The following is a 27,349-nucleotide window of genomic DNA, read 5'->3' as shown; positions in this document are numbered from 1 at the left end:
AGAGTTGAGACAGTAGCTTTCTTGGGAACTTCTTAGCACTTTAAAGAGGGGATTTTATCCATCATGGAATACATGGTCACATGTATCAGAAAAATTTGTCCTGGCCTTTGCAGAAGTTCAGCAGAAAATATTTATCAAATAAGAAATGCAAATCTAGCTTAAGGAGCAGACAAGTACCCATTGCATCACTAACCCCAAAACCATTTACAGTGAAAGGAAGAGGTTTGGAACAGTCAAATTTTTGGCCTATAAATCCAAAATATACTGGCAAGCCTATTGTTTAGGGCAGCTGGCTTTAACTTATATTTGTAGTTTTGATTTTCTAGAACCTAACATCAAACTTGGCCGGTTGTCATTGGGATTTTCATCCAAAGTGTACTTCTCCTCTTTAAATCTGGCCTCCCAAAATATGGATGTAATGTTTTACAAGAGAGAATAAGGATATTTAATTTTTGTTCAGATTTAAAAAATAAACCACAAGTCAAAAGAATTTCAGGAATCCAACTATTCTCTATTCAGTAAAGGAGAGTATTTCAGTAGTAACACAGTAGCTTCCCCCTGTAAAGCAAAACCTAGGCTGTGGCAGCTTGCATCTGACACGTAGCTGTTGGTAAGCAAGGAAGCTTCTAATGATTCTCAAGGTCCCTACAACATGTGGCTGCTGCTGGACAAGAGTCTTTCTGGCAACAGGTTGAAGATTTGTGAGTTCTAACATCACAAAAAGATTTTAATCCATTAATTACTGTGAAACTAGGCTCTGTTGGAAATAACTTTTTAGAAGACGCCTCAGTTAAGCCATATATCGGGTGCATTTGGGTATTCAGGGTGGATAACAGCTGGAGAGGCTCAGGAGTCCCTGTGGATAGCTACTTCTAGCAAAAGGTGTCATGAGAAAAGACATCTTTGAAACAAACTTGGCATTTCAGGCGACCAGCGTTGCTTTCCATGGAGAAGTTGATCCTTGTGACTGCCTTCTTATTTCTCTTTTTTTCTTCTTTTTTTTCTCTCCAAGAAGATGCAGAATTAATGACAGTAGCAAACTGGATGTATCTGTTACAACATCCAAATTAAAGGGAGTAGTTAGTGGAAGAAAGAAAGGAGCATCTTTGCTTCTTGTTTCCCTCTTTAGTGTTGTACCGCCTTTTATGATTAAACTTTAAACAGCCTTAAACATGGAATGACATAAAGAAAATACAGTAATATGCTGAAGCATAAGATATCATTCTAAGATTTCATTGAACTTTATAAAGATAATTATAATTTTATAGACACGAGAAGCTAAGTTATGACAGTATAACTTGTCAAGGCTGCATGGTAACTGATGGAGACTGTGTAATAACTCAGATGAGATGAACAGAGACAAAAAAATTAGAAAATACTAAGTAGTAAGCAGTTGGTAGGGTAAACTTATTTATTATGAGATTGGAATTTTTATAGGGAAGGAAGAAGTCATTCTATTTGACAACTTGTAAAGCTGTTGCATGAAGGTGGACATCACTTCTAAATGGGAAAACAAAGATCCCATGTGAGTATAAGATCCTATAAAAAGCTTGTAAAAGCATAAAGAGCCTGCAAGTATACAGCTCGCATTAAATATATAGTGACTCATAGGAATCCTGTTTGGCTGGTTCTCTGCTTTAGTGTTTCACATACTAAGCATCAGGGAATAAACATCTCACTCTCCATAAATGTATCTAGCCAATAAAATATTAGAAATAACAGCGAGTCTCTATCAGCTGATCACGTAAGTGTTGTATTCTGAGGCTTAATTGAATTCTTTTGAAATAATAAGTGAAGGTGAAAACTGACTGCTGATTTCATTTGGTAAGGAGGCACTGCATAACCCTAACAAGGCCAAGAGTAATTTGGAAGTAGTCATTTCACTGTATATTTATTGATTTGAGATGGTTAATGATACTTTCACTTTATTGCAGTAATAGTCTGCTGCTCCTTTCAAAAACATACATGGAGCAGAGGATGCCTGTTGTTGGGCCACTTCCTTGGCTCAGAATCTGGTAGTTATCTAGCTCATTTCTTTAGCTTGCTTTTGCATCTAAGTGATGCGAAAGAAATGACATTTCAGAGGGTTTTTAAGTGGAGTGAGGGACAGGTGAGTTTAAAAAAGGAAAACATTCTAAAATTGCTGACTTCTAATTAGAAGATTTCTTTAGAGGATTGTTTTTTGCCAGCAAAGAAGGAACAGGGTCTGGTAGGAATAAAGTGGTATAAGGACCAAAATAAGTGAAGTAAATGTCATACTGCAAAGCGGATATGAATGGCCCTTTTGTTACCCCTCATGATTACTTCCAGGATATAGCTGATGATACACGAGTTACTGGATTTTATGCAAAGATGTGACTCAGTTTCTACATTGTATCCAATGGTGATGCTCATCTTTTCATGACTGGTGCAGCACAAGGATGGAGTAGACTCCAATTTCTAATGCTGTTCTGTAAGAGCAATACCTCTTCAGATGAGAAAGCCTCATCCTGTATTGACACCTGTTGACAACTGGGACTGTACCAGTATTAATCAATATTTAAATGATAATCTTTTCTTCCATACAAACTAAGTTTATCTTCTGTAAGGTCTAAGCACACATTAGAGGAGTGCTTGCAAATAACCACAATTTATTATTATGTTTTTTAAATGCTCAGTATTTCTCTCTAAGTTTGATTTTAGGAGTAAGTGCTTGTGGTTTGACAGCACATGGCTTTCAAATATCAGGCTTTCCTTTCGCAGAGTAAAATTAATTTGGCCCTGTATATGACTGTAAAACACGTTTAAGTAAAACACATTTAAGTGTTTCCGTTCTTTGCTGCGCTGATAAATTTCTGGTTTACGTGCTTTGAAGAAAGTTTATTTAGTCTGGTCTAATGAAATGCTTCATAAGAAAGCATTGCAATGTTTTTATATTTAACACTTAATGTTCTCCTCCTCTGAGTTTTGGCTTTTGAAATTACTTATCTACAAAGCGTATTGCTGATAAAACTAGAAGGCTGATTTACAGCCTTCCAGTTCAGACGTGTTTCCACCTGCCAGTTCTGCCTGTGACAGGTACAGTTGCTGCCCTTTGCATGAGACTTGGAGCTGCCTGCCCGCATGCCATGGAGTGCTTGGTACCAGCATTGTCTGGGCCTTTCCCCACCTTCTCTGGCAGGGACCATGTCACATCCCAGCGTTAAGAGGGAAATGTTCCAGTATGGCTGCTGTGTGTTTGTGTCATGGGAAAGTCCCATGACACAACCTGATTCCCTGGGATATTTCATGACTTAGAAGAGGGTTGTATCTGTTCCATTGCCACGTACCAGTGCTTTGCAGTTTTTGGTTCCAGCAATGCCTAATGCTTATTCTGAACCTGTTAATGGCTAGAAAATACAAGGCTTCAAATGAGTACAATTTTGAGGAAGATCTGTAAAAACTAATTTGAGAATGAAAAATGGAGTGAGAGCATTTTGTGAAATGACAGAAGCTTGCTAAGAAGTTTGGAATGTCAGAGAGCTCCTGGAGGAGGTGATAGGTTGCATGGTGTAGACTGGGCAACTTAGGTTGTGATAGGTAGCTTATCACATAGATATTGGTGTGACATAGCTGCTTGAAATTAAAACCAACCAAACAAAAAACTAAACAAACCCATATTTTGGTATATAAATGCAAACTTTTCAGTGTTGGTTTTTGTGAATTCTTCCTTCTTTAGTACAACTCCAAAACAGTAGACCTTTTGTTTCCAGAAGGAGTGTGGTGGTTTAAAATGCGAATGGGGATGTCTGGCTAATTACTATCAGATGGGTGGTAGCTTATTTGGCCACACATACTGAAACCCCACTTTCTGCCATGGTTTTGCTCTTTTACATTCAGTAGGTGTTGAAGGACTTGTTGAAGGAAGCTCTTAACATGGAGGCAAAACTTGCAGAATAGGGTGCTTTAGCCAGGCAGGGCCTATCTGTAGCTCTCAAAGCCCTGACTTGCAGGCAGAGCGTGGGGCCCCCACAGCTCCTGGATTTGGGTTCTGCAAAGGAGCTGTGGGGTGCTTGAGTAATAACCACCCATTCCAGCTTGAGAACTGCTCATAACCTGAGCTCTCAGAGGTATCTTGTGTCTTACTCGTGAAGATTTGGTATAGGTACATAGCCAGGAAGGTTGGTTGCTTACATGCTTGGTAGAAATACCCTTTTTGTTCATTCTAGGATGTGGACTTCCCATAGAGCTTCCTGCTTTCAAAGCACCGTGATGGAAACTTTTCAGACATTGATGTGTCTTCACCCTCATTATCTAAAGTGACCCTAGGCTGGTCTGTTTGAATCTCAAGAGGTAGCAAAACCAGCTGGTTGCCAGGAAAAATACTCTTAAGCCTGTATCTAGGCTACATAACTGCCAGTAACACAAACATGAATGACAAATTCCGTAATTTATTCCATTCCTGACTTGGTCATTTATGTGATCTTGAAACTTCTGTGTTCTCTAAGCCCCTACCTTGGACCTCATCTGTTTCCATCCAGTTGTAGTGGAGCATACCTCACCTTTTCAAGTGTCCTTGCTGTGGGCACACATCCCTCTGGACTTATTTGTCAGAGTTTCAAAACTGCCTCATCTTTCTCAGAACGAGAAATGTCCAATCTCCTTTGTGCTGAGAATTTTTCTGTAGCATGTGATAGCAGAGGTGTGCACCACTCCAATACTGCCTGTGGCAAGGCTTTTGTCCTCAGCCTTTGTTCTTGTTCCTTCCTACAGCTTCCATGTTTATGGTGGTGGGAAAGTTTTGGCTAAAACTCAACCGGATTTCTTGTGCTCCTACAATAGAGTCTTTTAAATTAAGAAAAACAGCTACCCAGTAATCTACATGATCTTGGCATAAGCTCCTAAATTGTGCTAGAAACAGCTTTAAAATTGTATGAAGACCTTCCTTGGGTCTCTGACAGCTAAAGGAGGATGAACCCTTTTGTCAGACTTATCTGGATAAGTGAATAATGCCAAAATTGCTCGATCCTGTATGCGCCCACCTGGTTCTGCTCCTTCAATTTCTGGTATTGATTTTTCAACTAGAACCTGGTAAAGGATAAACTAGAAGGTTGCTTGATTGTCCTGGGTTCAGCTATAGCAGTCATTTTTCTCCTGCTTAGTAGCTGGTGCAGTGCTGTGTTTTTTAACTTTCAGCCTGGGAACAACGCTGATAACACCGATGTTTTTAGTTGTTGCTAAGTAATGTTTATTCCAACCAAGGACTTTCTCAGTCTCATGCTTTGCCAGGGAGGAGGGGAAGCCGGGAGGAAGCAGAGACAGGACACCTGACCCAAACTAGCCAAAGGGGTATTCCATACCACAGCACGTCATGCCCAGTATATAAACCGGGGGGAGTTACCCGGAAGGCCCAGATCACTGCTCGGGTCGGGCTGGGTATCGGTCGGCGGGTGGTGAGCAATTGTATCCTCTCCCCTTGTTATTTCACTAATCGTTATTATCATTGGTGGTAGCAGTAGTGGTTTTGTGTTATACCTTAGTTGCGGGACTGCTCTTATCTCAACCCGTGGGAGTTGCGTTCTTCCCATTCTCCTCCCCATCCCTCCGGGAGCGGGGGGAGGAAGAAGGGGGGGGGGAGTGAGCGAGCGGCTGTGTGGTTCTGAGTTACCGGCTGGGCTCAAACCACGACACTTGATATTCCAGCCCAAGGAACATGCATACCCATCTTTAAATACTGAGGATGCCCCTTACTGGATTATTCAAGTGGGCTTTGGTATTTCACTGTATTTCAAGTCTTGGAAACGTTCCTGTTTTCTTGCGGAGACCCCCATACCTGGAGGTTCAGTTTTCTCCCATAAAAGTGTGCTAAATGAGCTGCTAGTCAGTCTGACTACTTCATATGGTTGCTTAACCATACGAGCAACTTATTTAAGGCTGGCAGTCTCTATGGCTAGCTCTTTCTGAATATATTCTTTCGTAGGAGGTGATGATAACAAGTCTGTCTGGATTTCTTGATTTGCAGAACTATGAATGGACAAGCTGGAAGTTGAGGCACAAGGTTAAACAGCACCAGTAAAAAGCAACAAGGCTAAGAGCAGCAGAAAGCAATAAACATTAGAAACAATATACTAAGGCAACATTATTTGATTTTTATTTTATGTTTTTAGTCTCAGCCTCTGTCAGTCCTTAGTATATTCTTATCTCATGTGCCCTTTTCTCATCAAATTGCTTTAACTACAAACAAATACAAAATGTGTGGATTGTGAAGTGGGTCTTGTGGAAACACTAAGTAAAACCATCAGTGTTTCCAAAAGGCCTGCAGTGTGGTCCAGCCGCTGGGCTGAGGGGGTGAAATTTGAGTTGTTTTATTAACAGAGCGGGCTGGAAGTAATAATGTTCAAGGATGACTTTTTGAGAATTAGAATAAAGAATGAATATGCAAACCAAGGGGAGGGTGAACATAAAATCTCCTACGTGTTGTTTGCACACTACTTTGGTAATAGACAAAGTTACTATAAAAGCTTTGGGAAATCCCATCAGGAGCCCACAGCATGAAAATGAAAGTGCTTTGGTAGTTACCTCGCTTGCACATCTACTATGTGGTTGTGTCCTGGCGTGCTAGGATGTAGCTCTAATCCCCACTGCAGCTTTCGGGTTTTCATCAGTGGATGCTGTGTCCGTAGCAGGAGCTGGTGATGAGTAGGAGCGAGATGACTCATCTCTCCTTCCTGACCAGGGGAGAACAGGGCGAGTCCTTTCCATAGCTGAGCTCTCTGCTCTCCTGAGGATTTGCTGTGGAGGGGAGGCGTGGTTTTCAGTCTTAGCCCTCTGCCACTGCAGAAAGCATCCAAGTGCTTAATGTAAAACTGCAACGCAGCTACTTAGTACCCCTACCAGTGTGTCAGTGTCCAAATAACTGTTAAGACTGCTTAAACTGAAGTATTAAAAGGGGATCTTTCCCCACACAAGGTCAAAAAGAAGTATTTCTGTTAAAGGTCTTGCCCTTTCTTCTAACCAGCCTTTTCAGCTGCAGAATAATTTCCTATAACTTGCAGCAGATGAGAGCACATAGCATAAAAATTTCTCATTTTGATTAGTATTATGTCAGATCTTACTACATCACTGGTTTCTGGGTGCTCATTCCTTCTATTTTTTTCTTATGAATGATGCATTTGACTGCTTTATTTGCTCTGCAGGCATGCAGTGAGTATTGCCTACCTCCAGGACAGGGTGCTTTTAAGATGTTAGCCTGGGGTCAGGCTGTCGCCAGAGTGATGTGGGGCAAATGGGGAATCTGCGGTAAAGGTGAGATTTTCCCTGAGGAAAACCAGGTGCAGGCATGGCCGTGCCAATGTGCAAACTCATCTGTTGTGGTCAGTGGTGGAAGAGTCCACGTGATGTTGGGGCCAGCACATTGTTATTGTTTTTCTCTAATGTATCCTAGCTGAAGGAGAAGCATGCAAAGTGAGTTTCAAGCTCTTTGCCTGCGCCGGGGCTGTGAACGTGAGCGGGGGCATTGACAGCAGCAGAGCTGCTGTATCTGTGGCTCTCCCATTCAGCTCGGGCCTCCCGTGGCTTATTTTTGCATCAATAAATTAAGTGTGAAAGCAGCGTATAGCAAGATTGGAACGGCTAAAAATAAGGTCCATTATCTACAGAGAAGGGCAGCATTCCCTTTTGCGATCCCGGCTGCCGTTCGAGCAAGAGGAGATCGATCAGTGTAATGTCTGGGGCTCGCCTTCTATAAAAGAAGGGCTGTGGCTTTAAGTAAGCGCTGGCTGCCTGTGCCAATTGCAGAAGCTGCAGTATCTGCCGCTGCCGGAGCCATCGGCACGGAAGCGGGATAACCTGCGGAGGCAAGGTCCAGCCTCGCCGCTCGGCCGCAGCCGGACCCAGCCCCGCTGCCGGTGCCGCCACCTGCGCGTCGCCTATGAGGGGCGGGGGGCTGCCGGCGCTGGAAGATGGGCTGCTCTAGCAGCAAACTGTGCCTCTATTCCCAGTGTGCTGCAGCAAGGGTAATCGGGGTTTGTTTCGCAGTGCTTTTCCCATGGCAGGGAGCTGGACGGGAGCGTGGAGTGAGTGAGCAAGGTGAACGCGCCCTGGCCGCGGGAAGCCCGGACCTTGTCACCTCCGTGCTGTGGCCGTGGGTGCGAGGTGCTGGTCGCCGAGTCGCGGAGCGGCTCTGCTGTCGCCGTGCCCGAGCCGCAACCTGCGGTGCGGGTCTGGGGGCAGAGGGGCCTGGCGGCCGCCTTCCCCCGGCTGGGGGCAGCTTCTAGGCAGAGCAGGGAGATGGGTGCTTCTGCGTGTGCTGAGCACAGATTTGCAATGATTCTCTCAGTATAAAAACCATCATCTATCTTAAGAACTGCCAGCAGTGGGCTGGGTTGTATTCAACTTTGCACAGGGCTGTGCCTTTGCTTCATGGAAGGCTGAGCATTTAGCAAAGTTCTTGGGTTTGTGTTTGAGTAAGCCTAAGATAAATATTTAATGCATGCCTCTTTCACATATACCATAGTTTTGTGCCCTTGACATCTATCAGTTGATTTGTTCTGGAGGCTTATATTGCTACACCCATCATAAAATATATAATTAATTGCTGCAAAGTGATTGCAGTGTTATCCTGGAAAAAGCTATTCTTTGTTTCAAAGTGTAACTTCCTTAACAACAGGAGAACATCTGTGTATTTTGTAACAGCAGAGCTGTTAAATGATTCATTTCTTGGCTGCTTGCTCCTCCTGTTTTCCTACAGAAGACATGTAAGTTAATTACTGGAAGGTGCCCTGCTCAGATCACTAGTAACTCATTTTGGGTTTGTGTTTTTTTCCTCTGCAGAGGGAGGAAGCACTGAAACAGCGCAAAGAGTTATCTCAAGAACTGGTTAACCTTCGAGGAGAACTAGGTAAGAGTTTATTTTTGTACCCTTCATGAGAACAGAAATGCAGCAAAACAGAGCTGCAGAAAGACAGATGCCCTGGTATTGTAATGGCAGTCATTTAATTCCCTGCCTGAGTTCTTCTCAGATGCATTTCTCTGGGGCCTGACAGTGTGACCCCAGGTTCACCGGATTCCTGGCACTGATCTGACAGCGCCTAGCGGGGCCTCCTTGAAAAACACACATCTGATGACCAAAGCACTCACTTCCTTAAGAATGGGAGGATGGCTGACAGTACATGCACTTCTGTTAATCCCTAACTTATTTGCATGCTGTCATCTAGAGAATTGTTGGCAAAAATCCATAAACCTGTAAAATATGCTGTGCAAAATCTACATTTTGCCTTAATGGCTTGTAGGTGAATGAGTGTAAAATTAACAGAAGGAAATGCTATCAGGCTAATGAGATTCAATCTTTGAACTCATCCTACTGGACAGCTGTAATGTGAAATTAAGCTATTATGTGCAGGGGCTGGTTGTGCCAACTTTGAAGCTTGATTTAACTGCATTTAATGGTAACTTCACGTATCTTGTTTGACCTCAAAGCAGAATCATCTTGTGGAGTGCAAAAAGTCACTGGGTTGAAAATGATAGCACTTGAAAGTGAAGTTGGCATTTTTCAAAAGCTTCTGTTATGATGAAGCCCCTTTAAAAAAGAGAGAAAGAAAAGAAAGCTTTGAAAGCAGAAGTAATACATGTGGAGCAGTTTCAGATATGTCACTTGTTACTGAAAAGTTGAAAGTGTTTATTTTCACATGCTTTGGAAGTTGAGTGTTGCCTCAGCCAAACTTGAATGTGAATGTAGGTCTTGTTACATGCAGGTGGTGTATTTAATGCTCAGATTTATTTTTTAGCCCTGGTTAAAGCGGGCATTCCCTGGCAACTACTCAGAGTTGGAAGCATGGTGGGGAGGGAGAGGTCTTCACTTCCCCACAGCTGAAGCAATGAGTACAGCTTCTCTACTTGCCACTGTCACCCAATTTAGAGGGTGATGTTAAAATGCAGCTTTTGGGGAGCTTTATTTGGTGCTGCACAAAATTGCAAATGTGTGAATGGGGAGTATGACAAGCAGAGAAAGCCTTACAGCCTGAGTAGGTAGATGAGAGTACCAAAGATACTGGAGGAATGTGTAGCATTTTCTTTCTCAGAAGCATAGTACTAAATAGTACTAAAAGGCTGAGGCTTTTCTGGAGGTTGGTGCAGTCTGGCATCTATCAAGCTGCAGCTTTTAACTTTCTTACTGATGAAGCACCTGGCTTACTGCTCTGCAGTAGTTGACAGGTTTTGGTAGTGGTGGCTTTGAAGGAGCCTGGCCTTCCTCTGCCTTTGCATCCATCTGTCCTGCCCTGTGCCAGCCCTGCTGCCTGGGCAGCTGTGCGCCCAGCTGTGCGGTGAGCTGCCTGGGGACCTGAGCCAGCTGAAAACTGGTGGCTCGAAGAGCTGTTTTGCCAAAGCTGCCTGGCCTGGCTCACAGTGGGGCTGGAGGAGCACTGGTATTGGAGCAGGAAAAGGGGGAGAAGCAGCAGGATGGAGGGTCGTATCCACCATCATCTGCAGCCAACACTTCTTTCACCCTGAAGCGATGACAGAACCAGAATCTTAGTGTGGAAACAGGCTTCTTGCATTCCCACAAGCTTGTGTTATAAACATTATAAACTAGATTTATTTTATATGTGCATACATGTGACTTTCTGGGCAAACCCGTTTGTTTACATTATAATGAAAATGACTTCACAAGGGTTGCTGTAGAGCAAGAAGCTCTTTATCCTTCCATGTGCATCTTCAGTATTATTTTTCCTTTATCAACTTAGGTACGATGTTTAGCATTTACTAGGAAAGGGAAAATTCAGCTTAGATGGGCAGACCAACTTGGGTTTGGGTTTTTTGTTTGTTTGGTTTTGAAAGCTTAGTTCTTTCCAAGGGTGCCTCTCTCTTAAATGAGCTTCCTGCAGACTTGTTACCTTCCTGCTTTGATTAATAGCCCATATATGAGACTCCCGATGGTAAAATATGCCATCCAGTAGGTAGATAACTAGAAAAAAACCCTTCAAATGCAACAGAGCTTGATGGATGTGTGATCCCCGAGTGCACAGAGCTGTCAGCCAGGGATGCTGGCTGTCATGCTGCTGGACGAGGTCATCAGCCGTTCCCCTCACAGAGCGGATCTTACTGGGTCAGCTCCGCAGGAGCATCGGAATGGCAGCCTCGGGCTCACTTCCCTTTGTGAGCTTTCCAGACCATGGTTTCACTGAAGCATTTATCTTCATGCAGCTCTTTTGTCTTAACCACGTCACATGTCTAGCCTGTCTGTACTTCTGAGCTTGTAAAGGGAGTGGATTTAATCACAGAAATTAAAGAATATACAGGTCTTCAGTTCTGTCTTGCTTTAAAAAGATTTGTTTTGGGGTTTTTAAAGTTAAAAAACAAACCGAAACAAATTCATCCAGCCAGACCCCATTCGTTGACAAGGCGTGGGAAAAGCATTCTTGTAATGATAGCTTTAGCTAAAAATAATCTGTTTAAATACACACCTGCTAATCAGCTTTCTGTTGCCACTGTTAAATGGATATAGCTGAACTTAAGGTTTCCATGGGGTATTTTGATGGAAGTACTGTGAATTTTGATTCACAGTATTATCTAGGCATAGATTGGCTCAAAGTTAAGTACCTTTAGAATCTTATTTTGGCCATGCGGACATGCATACATGTTCCATGGGGTCCCGACTGCTGTGTTGTTAATGCCTGATGGTTTGCAGCTTGGGAACAAGCCAGTGTAGGAATAGGAACCAGGCATGCCCAGCTCAGTGTAATGTGTGTCCTGTGCGTTGCTGAGTTTGAGAGGAATGTGAACTCACCTGCAGCTTGCACCCTGCACAGTTTGGACTCCTCAGTTTCCAAAGCTCCTTGATTTACCTTGCAAAACCAAACTGGCCTGCTGTCAAAGTGTCTCTTTTGCTGGGTTATTGTCAATGGCCGTTTCTGCCAAAATGCCTTTTTGTTTAATGATTTAAATATGCATTACGATCCCAGAATCTGCCGTTTGCAGCGTGTGGCTGTGCAGAGCGCGAGGTGGATGGTTAACAGGCACTGCTTTCTGCTATCAGCAGCTGGAAGCATGTGCAAGGATTAGCAATGATAATGGTTTGGGCATGGGCTTTTCCAGAGTTCACATTCGTTAGCAGGGGGGTTCTGAACTTGGGTTTCCTTAAAATCTGCAGCCACAAAGACTGTACTTTGCGGTTTGAATGTAAACACCTTAATTCTGAGAGCCTGGAGTAGGTACAGATGTCGTGTTTGTCACCTGTTTCCCTTCGTAATTAAGATGCAAGCTAATGTGTAAATCATTTCTGGTTACTTGTTTAATTGCCTAAGTAGAGATTGCAAGAGCTGCATGGTTCTGGAGAGGTACGGAATGACTCCTCTAAACTAATTGTGCTCCAAACTGTTTGAGAGCCTCTTTGGAACCGCGCTGGATGTGATCCAGCTCAGTGCTGCTACGGAACTGCAGGTGCAAAGCTGGCTCTGAAAATTGCCGTTTGTGAGCCTTTTCCGGTGGGCTGGAGAGGCTTGCATGTACCCAGTGCAGCCAGCCACGTGCCCGACCTCTCTCTCTCCCCTACGTTTTCTGCGTTGCCATTTGTAAGCAATATTTCTTTCAGAATACCTTCACGACATTTTTATTAATAAATGACCTTTAAAATGTTTTGGAGGTTGGGTTAAAAGAGACTCTTGTGATTTACGGACAGATGGAGTGAGTGTGATTTGGTTTTCAGGTTTTGGCAATCCCTAAAAACACTTAATAGAAGGTAGACATTTCTATCGATTATTTGAGGCAGTGCCTAACTTGCCACAAGTTGTACACTCGCCTGCCTGCTGGCACTGTAGTGTTTGCAGCATTAGAGGATAGGAGCTTACTTCCTGGCAGGTGTGTGAATGTTTCACACATGCATTCAACCATACCCACTTTAGTGTAGCTTACGGCATGCTTTTTTTGGTCTACCTGCCTCTTTTCAACTTGCCCAAGAACAAAACCATGAAATGTGGCTTAACATCCTGTACCGTTAGTCTCATTATAAAAATAACACCAAGAGAAACTTGGTCATAAACTTGAAAGCCTCTTTTGGTAGAAGAATTTCCAATACTGAGAATCTGCCAAAAACATCAATTAATTGCTAGATAACAATAAAAAAAAAAAAATGTAGAGAAGGAAATGAGCCTTCGTGTCTATAGTAGACTCAGTGATCAGTGGAACATACACAATAGATCTTGCAGTGTGAAATAACAAAGGTAGAGCAATAAAGTAACACCATGCTAAATACTTGATGTTTTCTGGTAATTACCCCTTTTCACATCCTCCACATCTATTAAAATGCTGCTAGTTTACTGTTCTAGTGACTTCTATTTCAAAATCTCAGACAGTCTAATGGCTTTTCATAAATCATAACTAGAGCAATGAGTGAACTAGACCATTTTATGAAGATAGCTATTGTTTCAAAACAATTTAATTCAGGATTCAAGCAAAAAAGATCCATTGTGGTTTATCTTCTTAGAGCTATGGTTATGGTGACCTTTAGGGAATTCAGGTTGAAAAATGTTTTTATGTAAGCAGTTTAGCCATAGGGACTGAATTAGATGATGAATGTTTTATAGCTAGAATAAGAAAAAAGCTAAGTATTGTGAGAAGGAGGTACTGCACAATTGTAAGGTCTTGTCTCTTGGCTACTTCTAGTGAAAATATGAAATAGGTTTCTTGGGGATACTAAGGCAACTCTTGCAGTCTTGTCCTTGAGCTGGTGCTACTGTTCATGTGGTTTGGATCTGCTGCCATTTGCACAGTTGCAGGGAGTTGCCACATGCCTGGTTCTCCACACTTCTCTTTCACAGGCATTTGGTTTTATGGTTTGGCACTTAGAATGCTTTGCAATGAAATGCCCAAGATGCAGGTGGCCACTGCCAACTACTACAGGTGAATGTTAGTTTTGCACGTCAAAACCAGCACTTCTGATCTGAAGATACGCTATTACCAAATGTCAGAAACTTCCTGTGATGGCCAGAGGCCGTGGTTCTGCCCAAAGACCGAGGCTCTTCATTTATAATAAGCAGGTGTTAGGAAGTTTAAAATCACAAATTAATATTGCTCCCTGTTGTAATAATATAGGGAGAGACAGTGTTGTCTGACTGGGAGGAGAGGCCAGGACAACCAAGCGGAGGAAAAATATTAATGGCTTTGCTATTTGAAAAAAGTAAATCTTGCTTCTGGCTGCCACGTACTCCATTGCATGTGCTCTGTCTTCAGAGCATAAAACTGTTTAGTGTTACAGATGACATTGAACAACTTAACAGATAAATGATGGCACATCTCTTCATCTTTATGGCTTGATTTTTCTCTCAAGTGCTCTTGGACCACTTGTCTCCTGTTGGGGTTTTTTGCTCAAGTTCTGTGGTCTGTTCTAATGCGTGGCATAATGTAGATGTGGAATTGCTGAGGGAAGCACTTTAAGAAGGGAAAGGAAGCACAGTAGTTGTGTACACAAACTCTGAAGTGTGCCCTTCACTTGTCTCTGAAGTTGAAACAGAGATTTTGTGTGTTCTGTTGGGAAAGCACATGTTCCAGTTACAGATTTTTCTTCAGAATTAAGCACCAGTTCAATGAGAAAACTCTTGAGTAGCCATCGAGGTTCGTTAGTCAAGAGTTTTGCAGCATCTCCTTGCAGTGGATGGCTTGCCAAACTAAGGAATTAGTTGTCTTTTTCATGGCTTGTCCCTCTGTTATAACAAGGCAATGTACAGTCATAAAATATGTGATTTGGTCTGGAAAATCATAGGGCTGTGCGAAGTATTTGCTGCAGACACTCGAATCTCAACTATGGGGCAAACTTTGGTTTACTTCTCATGATTTCAAATTGACAGTTCTTCAGTGGGTGCTTTTGCTGAAGCGTCACATGTGCAGTTTCTTGCACTACCATAGTAGCAGGGGCTCACTGGTTGTGTAGAGAGGTTCTGCTCCTTGTGTGGATGGCAGGGATTCAAGTCAGGCTTGCAATGTGCAAGGAAGCACTGGAGCCACCAGCCCTGTGGAGGCCAGGCGTTACCCTCAAGGTAACCCGACATTCAACTGCCAGTGCCAGTGTTAAAAGTTTTTGTTTGCCTTTGTAACGTTAGTGTTCTCATGAATGTAAACTGCGAACTGGCCGAACAAGAACTGATGTGTCTGTTTTCTTTGACAAAGGCGTGGTTTGCTATTTGCTTTTTCATGAAGTGTTTTGCATCATCTGAAGTTCTGCATGCTGGTGTTTGAAGATAAGACATAGGCAGCACATCATTTTGGCTAAATAGAGGCAAAGGAATAGCTCTGGCTTTACAAATAAAGAATTGGATGCTTGCTTCTTCCTTTCTTGGTTTTAAAGTGGATCACTTGAAGCATTTTGCTACAGTTATCACAAATGAGGCATATGAGTTGCCTGCTTCCCAGCTATACTACTCTTACTTGGCTCAGAAAGTAAGGGTCAGATGCATTCTGCATGTGGTTGGCTGTATAATACCTGTTTGGCTCGCTGCCTGTTTCCTTGCATCGTAAAATAATTTCCCCTATGACATTTCCTCTTCCCCAAAACGTGACAATGTGGAGTAATAGGTTCAGTAACTTTAAGCCATTGCAATGTGATAAAGTGAATGCTAATTTTTTAAATTTATTTTTCCCCAAAGGCAGCAGCTATTCATTTGTGGAAGGAGTACAGACAGGGCAATAAAACCCTTTCTTGATGCTGGTATAGGAAGTATAGAAAACTCTGTGATCTGCGTGGCTCGCACAGAATGTTGTGGTACATTTCACTTGAGCCTTTAGTTGCATTGTTGCCAGTCATGGGATGAGCAGCTTGGCTCAAATCTGTCCTGATCAGCAGCGCTCTCACACAGACCTAGAGCAGAGCTAAGCCTGCTGTTATAACTAACTCAGGTAGACACACACACAGATTGATCCCCATGCAGTCCAGCTCACGCTTGTGCACTCTCTAGGTCAACTGCAGGTTCGGAGTGATGGCAGGAGGGCCAAGACTTCATTACAGTTTCCTTAAAAGAGAGTGCCACTATCATTCATCAAGTTACTTGCACTTAATGAGCCGTAGCAAAGAAGGAATCCAACACGTGTAACTTGAGGCACTCTGCAGGGGCAGGCTGCTTTCCCTAGAGCTCAGCCCAGTGCTGCTTTGGGAATCAGTCCTTGAAGACGCTGTGATTTATGTATGTTAAGGTTCAGACACAGCTGTAATGAGAACTTACTGTACTGCCTGTACAAAAATCCTTGAATCTTCCCATGCTTTTACACAGAGTTTGTATTTGGACTGTTCAGGCAGTGTGCCAAGCTGCTATAAAGTGCATGTACACATGACTTGTCCCCTATTTGACTAAAGATCAAGTTAATGTTTGAGTTGATTTTTCTCTTAAGTAGACTTTCATCAGACTAAGTTATTTTCAGCCCAAGCACTACAGTTTATATAGAAGCAGTTTTGCATAAGCTCAGTGACCCCACACTCGTGTTGGAGGTCCTGCTCCACCTTGCTTCCAGGCTTTGGGTGCAGTTGGAACTGCATGAGGCGCTTGGTCCAGTCATATTAAGAGTAGGAAAGTGACTCCTCCTATTTGGGCCTGTCTGGCTGGAGTTGGGAATGCTACATTTCAAACTTGAAAGTACAAGTTACTAACTTATGTTTTGTCTTGTAATCAGCTGCAAATCTGTGGGGACAAACCCAGGCAGTCGTCTTAGCTGGCCTGTGTTAATATAAATGTAAAGAGAATTACACAGCATTTCTTTCTCTTGATACTCTTGCACTTTCCGCCTGAAACTGTTCTGTATCTCACATATTTAAATCTCTCAGGCACATGCATGTTAGCACGTTTCAGATTGGCAGTTCTGTATCGGGCAGCCCAGGTCAGGCTAGAATTGCTTCTCTGCCACACGTCTGAGTGTAGCATGTTGAGTGGATGGTCTTCAGGACATTAAGACTTTCAAATCTAGCTAAGTGGTTTATATATCAAAAAGTGAAGTACTCTGATAAATATGCTTCTGAAATGGGATCAAATTAGGTGAAGTAGGAAATCCAATTAAATTTTTACTGGAGCACTCCAGTGTCTCCTGAGACATTCATTCCTCTTTGTCATAACAAACCATCACACTTGTGCTTTCTGTATGAGTTCCTGGCTTAACTAAATTCAATTAATTCTCAGCATAAGAAACACTGAATTCAGTATTTTTGCAACGATCTTTCCATGTGTCCTTGGAGGAGGCACTGATTTCATGGATAAATTATACTTGTCTATGTATAACCATGTTGCTGTGCAGTGTTCACTATCCTTAATACTTGTATCGAAGATGGTGAAATTAGCATTGAACTTGATCCAGTTACTTTTTTCTTTTTTGATGTCTTTAGTAACCACTTCTGCAGCTTGTGAGAAATTGGAGAGAGACAGGAATGAACTGCAAGTTGCTTATGAAGGGTTTCTGCAGAAGTTAAACGAGCAACATCACAATGATTTGGCTGAGCTGGAGGAGAGGCTTAAGCAGTTCTACACCGCAGAATGTGAGAAACTCCAAAGTATATGCATTGAAGAAGCTGAAAAGTACAAAGCGCAACTCCAGGAGCAGGTTTGTAACTTTTGAAGTAGAAGTGTCCTCTAGCAATTGCTTTCTGCTATACACGAGCCTTCACAGAATGCTGGGTTTGCCAATAATGGAGTTATTTTTAATCTAATGTGAAACTCCACTTTGTTGCAACTATGACTGTATTACTGCACTAAGCTGTCCAGATCTTAAGCTTGAGTTTAAATGTGGTGGAGATTCCTTGTGTTCTGCAAACTTCAGTGACTTACAGACCTCCACTAGATACATGAGGCAGCTTGAGTTTTAAGACTTACAGAAACACACCTGGCCTGGACCTGGCTTTGCAACAACTCCATGTGTGCAACAGATGCATATATCAACCTGTTGGTAGTGGTAAACTGTAAGGTATGGTTCTCACCTATTAAGTGTTGTATGTGGCTTAGCTTCTCCTGTGACCATCTATTAAGTGCTTCCTAGATCACTTAAAATGTACGCAACGTATTGCAAAAGTCTTAGGAACAATACTTTAAATGAGGGTTAAGTTGACACATGTAAGGGAAAAAAAATCATGTTGTCATGTTGCAGGTGGACAATTTAAATATCACACATGAAAACTTTAAGCTGGAACTTGAAAAGAGCCACTCAGAAAAAGTAGAGGAGCTGAAAAAGGAGTATGAATCCTCTTTCTCAGGCAAGTATTTAGCATTCAAATATATATGCTGTAGTACTGCTAGTCACAAACAGAAATATTCAGGCTTTTCCATCAATATGTCCACTTCATTGTTCTTGGCAGTCAGCTATCTTTAAAAGCCCTGGCTGAATTCCTTCATTTGGAACTCAGCAAGTCTCATTTTACACACAGAAATAACCATGACCCCACTGTAGATGAATGAAACTTTGAAAACGGTTTAAGAGTGGAGATGACTTTTTCTTTCAGAAATAGGTGTCTGAATCTGAGTCTGCTCTCAAAATCTCACCCCCTAAGTTCTAGAAGGAGCACCTCTGAATTTAAGTTGAGAATAAGTAGTGTTGTGTGCTTTCCAGACTGACTTGGGAATGTTGAGAAATACTACGCACTGCTTACAGTCTACTGGGGCAAAGGTGGTTTATCAGGGAGGGGGTGGTGAGCGTGCTCAGTGTTAAATGGCATTGCATCTAATTGATGCTTTCCATCCTCCCTCCAACTCCACTGATAGCCAAGTTTCCAGTGATACTTTTGCATCATCAAAACTGGTGATGCTTCCACTGCAGCCACAGAGCAAACACCTCTGCGTGGCACCTCCAGAGCGGGAAAGGAAATGTTTTACTAGAAGCTTGCAGGAAGGCAGTTTAAGCTTTTGCTGTGTTTCCCTTAAGAAACTCAGCTTTTGTCAGATGTGGCTCCTGCTGAATGCATGGAGCCAAACGCTTTCAGCATTGACACACTGTCAGCTAATGAAATAGATATTCAAGGGGGCAATCAACAAATGGGAAGCAGCAATAAATCTGATACTTTGTACATGCTTTGGATGAGTGGATGATAAATGGCCTTTCCGTGCTGTCACTGACTGCATCTGTGCATATGTGTATTGGCTGGCTTTTCAACAAGAATCTTCGTGTCTTACATGGTATTAAAAATCTGCAAATTTGTTGCATTTGTTGCAGAGCTCAAGAGTGCTCATGAATCCGAAAGGAAGTCGCTTGAAGATTCCTTTACGAAGAAGCAGGAATCGCTAGAGGTTTGTTAAGGGTTGGGGTCATTGCAGTGGTCTGAAACTGAAGAGGCGGTTTGGAGATGTGCACTGAGTTCTTGCCCTAACTATACCCTGTCTTCTCATTTCAGAAAAAAATCGATGAATTAAAATGTGAAAATGACTCCCTGAGTGAGAAGTTGAAATTAGAAGAGCAAAAACAAGTAGCCAAAGAAAAAGCCAATCTTGTAAGTCTTGATCTTCAAAAGTAATGCAGATGAGCAGATCTCGCAAGGCTGGGTTTATTTGATTGCATGTGAAAGGTTTTGCAATCAAAGACTTATGGGGCACCCATACTTCATTTTCTGTAGATGGCTCACCTGCCAGAAGTTTTTCTCAAGCACTACAATGTTGGGTATGAACTTTACCATTATAAATCTGTGAAGCTGTTAGTCAGTGGTATAGTTATAGCCCAAGTTAAATTGGAGACCTACACGCACACAGAACCATAGCTTTCTTCTGGGCAGTCGTTAAATGTTCTAACAGCGCTATGCCAGTGTGTGGGTTTATATCACTATGACAAAACTCACCTCTTGTGCTTGAGTCTTTAATGCATTTATTCAAACATTGGTTCATTGCTGATTTATCCTTCACGTAAAATTTCATTTTGTCCCGCCTTTCCTCCCAAGGCTGCTGTTTTCTGTGATGCTCCTGGGTTTGCAGTGTACTCTGAGAGAGCTTTCTCATGCACTGGGAGGGTTAGACACAAACATGCTTATCTTTCTAGTTACCTGGAAATAACTGGAATACCAGTAGTATTGCTTATCGCACCAAGAGAAATTCCATGCATAAAAACTCACTCAGAATGCTGCTAGTAGAAGCTGCGCTAGTTTTCTCTGGAATTTATCTTTTTCCTCTCTAACCGTTTATTCTAGTGGCAGGATAGAGCTGCTGCAGGAAGAATCTGCAACCATGTTATGTTGCTGTAGTTGGGCAAGATGATACCAAAGAGACCCTGTTGTACGCTGCATTTGGGAGTTTGAACTGTATTCCGTAGGCATGCTCAGATGTTATTTAATTAAAGGAGCAATAGTCAAGAGCCTTCACATACCTGCAAATGCACTTAGCCTCCTGATGGCATCATAAGCTTGAGGCTTCTCTATGGAAAAATACCGATTTGACCCAGTATTCTTCTGTACTAAACACAAATGCTGCACTATCACAATTCCCATGAGCCCTTGGAAGGCAGAGGTGTGTTTCCAGCTCTCCAGTCTTATTTAGTGTCACTGGATATTCCCAGCTTTTGTGCTAAAATCTTAGGTAGGCCTTTCAGTCTTTTCTTCAGGCTCTGTGTTCTACTGCGAGTAGCTAAATGGGGTGGCTCAAATTTAACTTTAAAAAGACATCTTAAGACCACTGGGGCAGCAGAGAAAGAAAAAAATAACTTCAGAACATACTGTAAGCTGCATTTAAACTTCTCAGGATGGTTTTTTTTTTTGTTTTTGCTAGCTTCTAGATTCCATGTAAAGCCACAAAAGGGAGGAACGAACTTCAAGTTGTCTGCTTCCTCCTGAAGGCAGCACAGCACACCCCACCCTCACCCACGCTTCTGTTCAGAAGCAGAAACTGAACAAGATCACTAATGCTGCAGTCCTTAAAAACAGGCAGGGGAATGAAGTGTGTAGGCGATGAGGCCTTGTTACCTGTGAGAGGTGCTGGTCCTGTCCTGGTGAGACTGTGCCCCACAAAACCACAGGCACTGCCCTCCCAGCCTTGGGTTTCTGACACAGCAGTGAAGCTGTTACTCAGCGTGGTACACCAATATTCTTACCCAAATATGCTGAAACAAGTTCTGTTTGTTTTTAAAGATAAACTCAGTTACACAACACACTTAATCACTGGTTAATTTCTCTTTGTATTCCACTACCTGGAAATGGACTGACACTTGCTTTATTTCTCTTAATTTCCTAATTTTTGCCTGTGACTTTGCCTTTGAAATGTAGAGAATGTTGTTTACTCTGCAGTGTTTGAATGGGTCCTTACTCTGGAAAAGAGGTCCTTGAGGAAACCAGATCTGACCCTGCCCTGTCCCCCTTCTCCTCCCAGAAAACAAAAAAAAAATAGGGAAAATAAAAAAGTCTGGAGTTTCTGTACTGTGCAGTACATGGACGTACAGCAGGGCAATTGCATTGCTGGGCTTTAAGAAGAATGCAAACCCAAGAATTTTCAATTTCCACTTACGAACCAGCTATCTTCAGACTCAAACCAGGGAAAATCACCTGCAGTCAAGTCCACAGCTCTCAGTTTCTAGTGCTTTTTGAACTATTCCAGTGTCTGAAAACTCTTCAAATGTTTATTCGTAATTACTTCTTGGGATGTGTTATGAGTAATATGAAATAGATTTTGGAACTCCTAGCCTTCAAGGGAGCCTTGGGGCACTCCTGCAGAACACGTTTTGCTGTGACAGCTTTAGTGCCTGGCTTTGACTTACAAGGGTTTCCATGTTTGTGCATGAAGTGTTTTCTGAAGAGCACCTATGGAGAACTGCAGCCGTCCACCTACACTGAAGGATGCAAAATCAGAGGAGAAAGTGATACCAGATCTTTTTTATTCTGAACTGTTTCATTGATTTTGCGTGGAACAAGTAACTGTTGTTACTGTATTTATTTTCTTGCTCTTTCTAAATAGCAGCGAAACGCTTAAATTGTTCCTGAAATCCAGGGTACTAAGCAAACTCTGTGTAAACCTTTCAGAAAAACCCACAGATTATGTACCTGGAACAGGAGCTTGAGAGTCTGAAAGCAGTGCTGGAGATCAAGAATGAGAAACTCCACCAGCAGGATATAAAGCTAATGAAGATGGAGAAACTGGTGAGTTTTCATTGGGGTACCATGTCTGAGTTGTGTTTGGTAATGAACTCGGGTTGGTCAGGCTTATGAGCAAGCATCAATTCCTTTGTTTAAAAGGAAACATGAAACGATGGGACATGTTCACACTGCATATTGTTCAATGACATCTGCATCGGGCTGTAGGGTGAAGAGGGGGAAGGAATCACCAGATGCTGTAAATGACCTTTTAGACTCAAGGCAACTACTAGTTTGCATAAACTATTGCTAGGTTAGTCCAGGATTATCTGGGAGCCTCTTCCACATCTCCTTTCCTCTTCCCTCTCTTCTCCTCCATCCCCTAGGGAAAAAAATCCTTACCTACTATGTTTGCTTGAGTGGTATGGGAGATAGATTGCACTGTCAGGAAAACATTAACATGGAAATGATCCTCATTAAAGATGAAGAGGTCAAATATGAAACAGAATGTTTTTATCTAGAGTTAATTAGCTTCATTAAGGTCAATCATTTTAGCTGTTATCTTTAAGCCATTTGTTTGTCTGTGTGGATTTGCTCCTGACGTGCATAATTCCACATGAAAATCAATTTTGGGGGCAGAACATGTAATTAATTACGTGGCATGCTCTAGTTTGTGGCAGGACAGGGTCCTTACCCTGGAAAGGGCCATTGAACACTGCCGTAATGCTTGCTTAAACAGGATTTTAATGGAGAAGTACAGAAAGACTTTTGGACAAGTAGGAATATGTTCATGTCAGTTGTTTGGTATTGTACAGCATTATATGTTGCCCTGGTCTACAGTTCCCAGTACATCACTAGTAAACCTTCATCTTCTCTGACAGATGCTGGTCACAGTATGTGAAAGCCCTTGGACCATCCAACCATTTAATCACTGTTTGTTCCTCTACTTTTGATAACATCCTGCAGCAATGAAGTGGAATCAGGAGAGCAGCCAGGAGAGCTGTTTCCACAGGGGAGCTGTTGAATTTGTCAGATTAGCACGTGGGTTCTCGACAGTCTTCTGCCTGCAGCAGCTTCTAAAACTGCTGCCCGCTGCTGGCAAAGGTTTCTAGAACGTGCTGGTTAACTAGTAGATCCCTCATCCAACCCTCCTTTGCTGCCATCTGATCAGCACAAGGCGCGAAATGCCAGTGTTATGCAAGGATCAGGTATGCAGGATCTGTTTGACTGTTACAGAACATGAAGCCACGATAGCAGGTCTGCCTCACATTATGCCAGGCTTTTGCACTTACTGTAACAAGATCTGCAAGCTCCAGATTATGAACATCTGTGATAGCTCAGTCGCTATCTGAGTGCATGTATGAGTTTTATTTTAAACTGTGACCTTTTTTCCTAAGCTGGAGAACAACACAATCTTAATGGATAAATTAAAGAAGGTTCAGCAAGAAAACGAAGAATTAAAAGCTCGGATGGACAAACACATGGAGCTTTCAAGGTGAAAAATATCTGTGAACTTTAAGATGTTGTTATGAACCAGGAGAAGGTGTTTCTGTGACTAGAGAGAAAATTCTGTTTAATTAGTGACTGGGATTTTGTGGTACTCTGTAAAAGAACACATCCCTTTCTTCCCCACTTGTATCTGCACATGTGCATGCCTATGTAGAAGAGGCAGGAACAGATCTTATGGGTTAAAGGCTTGCTATGTTCTTCAGTGCCCCAAACCAGTATTTTGGGGAAGAAAAGTCAACTCAAAATATCATCTTACCATGGATTGGCTCTTTAAGTATTACAGGCTTGTGAGCTAAACCTGCTTTTATTTTTAACCGTGCCAGTTGAGTGGTATGTATGTCCCCAGTTTGGATCAGTGAAAAGACCGGTGTGTTTTATTAGCAATAATAGGAATATCTGACATGAATGAGTCCAGTGTTCTCCCAGCTTCACCTACTGCTTAAATGGATGGGCAAACTCTTCCAGTTTGAAGGCAACTACGGAAATGCAGCCTCTATGTAGAGCTGAGCCTGCAACAAGACCTGAAGGCTCCAGGATGGCCATTTAAAAGCATCTGTCCTTGCAAGTAGGACATGTCTTGCTTTTCAGATGCTTTTTCTGGCCTTTAGGGATGTTTCTTATTGGGATTTTCTCCTGCTTTCTGCAAGCTACCAGTTTAAATCCAGCAAGGATGAGAACAAGGTAAATCCTCCTTTTAAGGAAGTAAAGTAGTTGTAAGCCAAGCAGGAGTCTATGCAGTTTCAAACCTTTCTTTAGCACATAAGTTCGATACCGTAAGCTCCAACTTGGGTTCTGTGTTCTGATGTAAATCTTATGTTTGCAGGCAACTCTCTACAGAGCAAGCTGTTTTACAGGAGTCACTAGAGAAAGAATCAAAAGTGAACAAGCGCCTGTCAATGGAAAATGAAGAACTGCTGTGGAAGTTGCACAATGGTGACCTATGCAGCCCCAGAAAACTGTCTCCCAGTTCTCCATCTGTGCCTCTTCAGTCCCCACGGAATTCTGGTAACTTCTCTAGTCCTACAGTATCACCGAGATGACATCTCTTGAGAGAAAGAGGGGATTGCATTTCATTTGTGATCTGCAGAACCAATCCTCACTTCAATCACAAGAGCTGTATTAGCCAAGTATGGCAACTAAACATAACTGGAAACTATTTGGTGCAGAAGTGGCGGTAAGAGACTGAGAATATGGGAGTAAGACATTCATGTTGCTCTTCCCAAAAGACTTGTTTATGACCTCTATGGACATTGTTGCACAAAGCACTTACAGAGCAAGGAAAGACTTGTTCATTGCCTTTTCACCTAACTATAAGGAAAAGCTCAGGGGCTTAGAGATAAAGATCACCACCTTTATAATACGTTCCTTATTACAGACACTTTTTTTTAAGGCTGTGTGTATGCGTGTGTGCGTGCGTGTGCCGTGGGTGGAACGGATGTAACACACTGTGCGTGTGTCTAATGCTGCCTTCTTTGCTGTGTACGTAATAAAGGATAAAAGCTGAAGACTATACATTGATGTGTACTTCCTTAACGCTGTTGTCAGTATGCATGCTTTTAGCAGAGAGTACCCTCACCTCGGAATGAGGAGAAACTGCCACTAGTACTTAGGTTAGTTTCCTTCATCTTTCTGGCTTTGGCTCAGTAAGAAAAAGGCCTGAAAAGCTTTGTCAAATTAGCGTCTTGGCTGACCTGAGTATGCAACTCTGAATTAATTTTAAAACCAAACTGAACTGCAGCCGTATTTTGCATGGATTCTCAGTTTAATATCCATGCACAACTCTGCCATTTACAAGGAGATTTTTTTTTCCAGAATACAGTGGATTTTGGCTTTCAAGCCACAGGGTTATAGTCAGAACCATGGTAGCCCTCAAGGTCAGAAGTTACCAGTTGAGTTGCAGGTTTAGAAACCTAGATCTTTAATTGTACCTGCTGAAAAGGAATCACGTATTTCCCCAAAACAGCATGTCTGCTGCTGAGGCAGTCTGCTGAGGATAAACTAGATGATATAGATTTGAAAGCCAAAGAGAAAAATGCAATAATTGTCACTAGGCATATTCTTAAATCAGTTCTCAAGAAGAATCTGAAGTAATGTGTGAGTTCCAATATATCTGGTAACACACTTTGCCTTTTTAAGCATTAGCATTTATATTAACATTCTTCAGGGTTTGCTAAGTTCACCTGACGAGAAGGGGGAAGTGATAGCCATGTATTTAGCTTGCTAATTCTGCCATAGCTTCCCTTTTAGATTGCAGGATATCAGTGTGTTGCCAGTTCATGTGGCAAAAGATCCTATACAAGAGATCCTGTAGAGAAAAAAATTGTCCGGGCTGCTGGAACTGGAGGCTGAGAGTGTCAGCACTTCAGGAAATGTGCTCAGCTTCAGCTTCAACAAGGTAATCACGTAGCCTTGCTACACCCTTAGTCAGACCTGTTTAAGATGTCTACATTATACCTACTAAACACAGGTTCGACTTCAAATTAGTATTACAAAACAACATCTTACAAGCTTACAGTAGCTTGGGGTTTACAGCACCACTTCCAGGACCATTGGTACATGACTGCTTAGCTAATGCTGTTAGCCAGCTCTGCTAGTAACTGTTCTGGTAAATGGCATCTGCTGTGTTTCCCTCCTTTTCAGCAGCTTGGGGACAGAAATGAAGGGGGTGGAAAGTGTTTGGGTAACTCAGCTGGAGAACCACTTCAAACAATTTTGCCCAAGACTTGAAAAATCTTGGCTAGTAATGAGGAACACAAAGATATAAACAAGACTGTTAACAGTGCTCATACAGTAAAACTTGTACTATACTTAAACTTGTGATTGACTATTTAATCATTAAATTTACTTAATTTTCCATAATGTGCAAGCTGAGGGTGCCATTTCTATGGAACGTTATGCTCTCTTTTAATCCTCTGTAAGGCACTATACAGTACCACTTGTTAGTGGTGTCAGTACTTAAAATGTTTTCTAGGGGTTTCAAATTTAACGATGAAGATCCTCTGCGGGCTACAACTGGGCTTAAAGTGTATCTTGGAACATTCTTATTTTCTATGGTCAAAGAGATTTGATTAATTACATGTATTTGAGCTGAATGCTTAAATAAATTTTTTGTACCGATTGAAGGGTTTTTCTCCTGCTTCTGTTAATCACAGGATCTTTGATGTAAGGAGGAGGAATGTTCCTCCAAGTACTAACAAACAGTACCTGCTCAGCACAGCGGAACACCAACAGTGAAGTGTCACTGCACAAATTATTAATGTTCAGCTAACCCTTAGAAAAATTTAACTCTACCCTTGCAAATCTAATGTAAGCAGAAGTTACATAGAGCTTGCTTGTGATTATTAGCAACTCAAAACGAGCTGGGTATTAAAAAAAATAAAAGGACAATGCAGGTAGCATTACAGAATTAAGTGATAATAAAATACTTGAGTACAGTTGGCTTAATATAGGGACCTAATGTGCATCTGCCTGGTAAAGATATCCTACAGGACTTGATATTAAAATGCTCACCTTATTCAGGATTTTGTTTTATGTGAGAAGCCACACAGAGTTCAGCAGTTGAACAGCTCATGTCACAAGAACAGTTGTCTAGCCATATGTAAGATCTTTATTTTCTTGGTTGTGATGTTAGTGCCTCAAATGAAACATGCAAGGAGATTGCATATGAATGTTTGAAGATCAAATACAGTGTGCCCCTTCCTGAAACAGCAGGGGAAAGCTTATCCTGCCTACTAGCACAGAAAAGTAAGTGTGTCACGGTAAATAATACCAAGACTGGTAATTTGTTGATATAGTTTTCTCCGTGATACAGGAGCCTCTTCACCTCTAAACCTCTTGCAAGTAGAATCTTCAATGGTCTGACAAAGAAAAGAAGAATCCCTT

At 42.1% G+C, this 27,349-nt stretch overlaps 1 protein-coding gene across 7 annotated transcripts in view; it reads left to right on the top strand.

Moving 5' to 3' along the window:
- MTUS1 (microtubule associated scaffold protein 1) overlaps positions 1-26,589 on the top strand; it is a 91,081-nt gene extending 64,492 nt beyond the window's left edge. For 5 of the 7 annotated variants that reach the window (XM_030492422.1, XM_030492421.1, XM_030492424.1 and 2 more), the window contains 8 exons: positions 8,791-8,857; positions 17,315-17,529; positions 18,070-18,175; positions 19,129-19,202; positions 19,307-19,402; positions 21,908-22,024; positions 23,356-23,453; positions 24,291-26,589. In XM_030492422.1, coding sequence (XP_030348282.1) covers positions 8,791-8,857; positions 17,315-17,529; positions 18,070-18,175; positions 19,129-19,202; positions 19,307-19,402; positions 21,908-22,024; positions 23,356-23,453; positions 24,291-24,507 — 990 coding nt within the window. In that variant the 3' untranslated portion in view covers positions 24,508-26,589. Of the gene's footprint in view, positions 1-7,754; positions 7,974-8,790; positions 8,858-17,314; positions 17,530-18,069; positions 18,176-19,128; positions 19,203-19,306; positions 19,403-21,907; positions 22,025-22,839; positions 23,454-24,290 lie in introns of those variants that run through there. The other 2 variants (XM_030492427.1, XR_003992292.1) reach the window with 2 other exon arrangements.
- Positions 26,590-27,349: the final 760 nt, after the last annotated feature.

This window comes from Strigops habroptila, chromosome 7, assembly GCF_004027225.2.
Source record: "Strigops habroptila isolate Jane chromosome 7, bStrHab1.2.pri, whole genome shotgun sequence".
In the NCBI taxonomy this organism is placed as follows: domain Eukaryota; kingdom Metazoa; phylum Chordata; class Aves; order Psittaciformes; family Psittacidae; genus Strigops; species Strigops habroptila.
The sequence above is the reverse complement of the archived record's forward strand: the minus strand, read 5'-3'. Positions and strand labels throughout refer to the sequence as shown.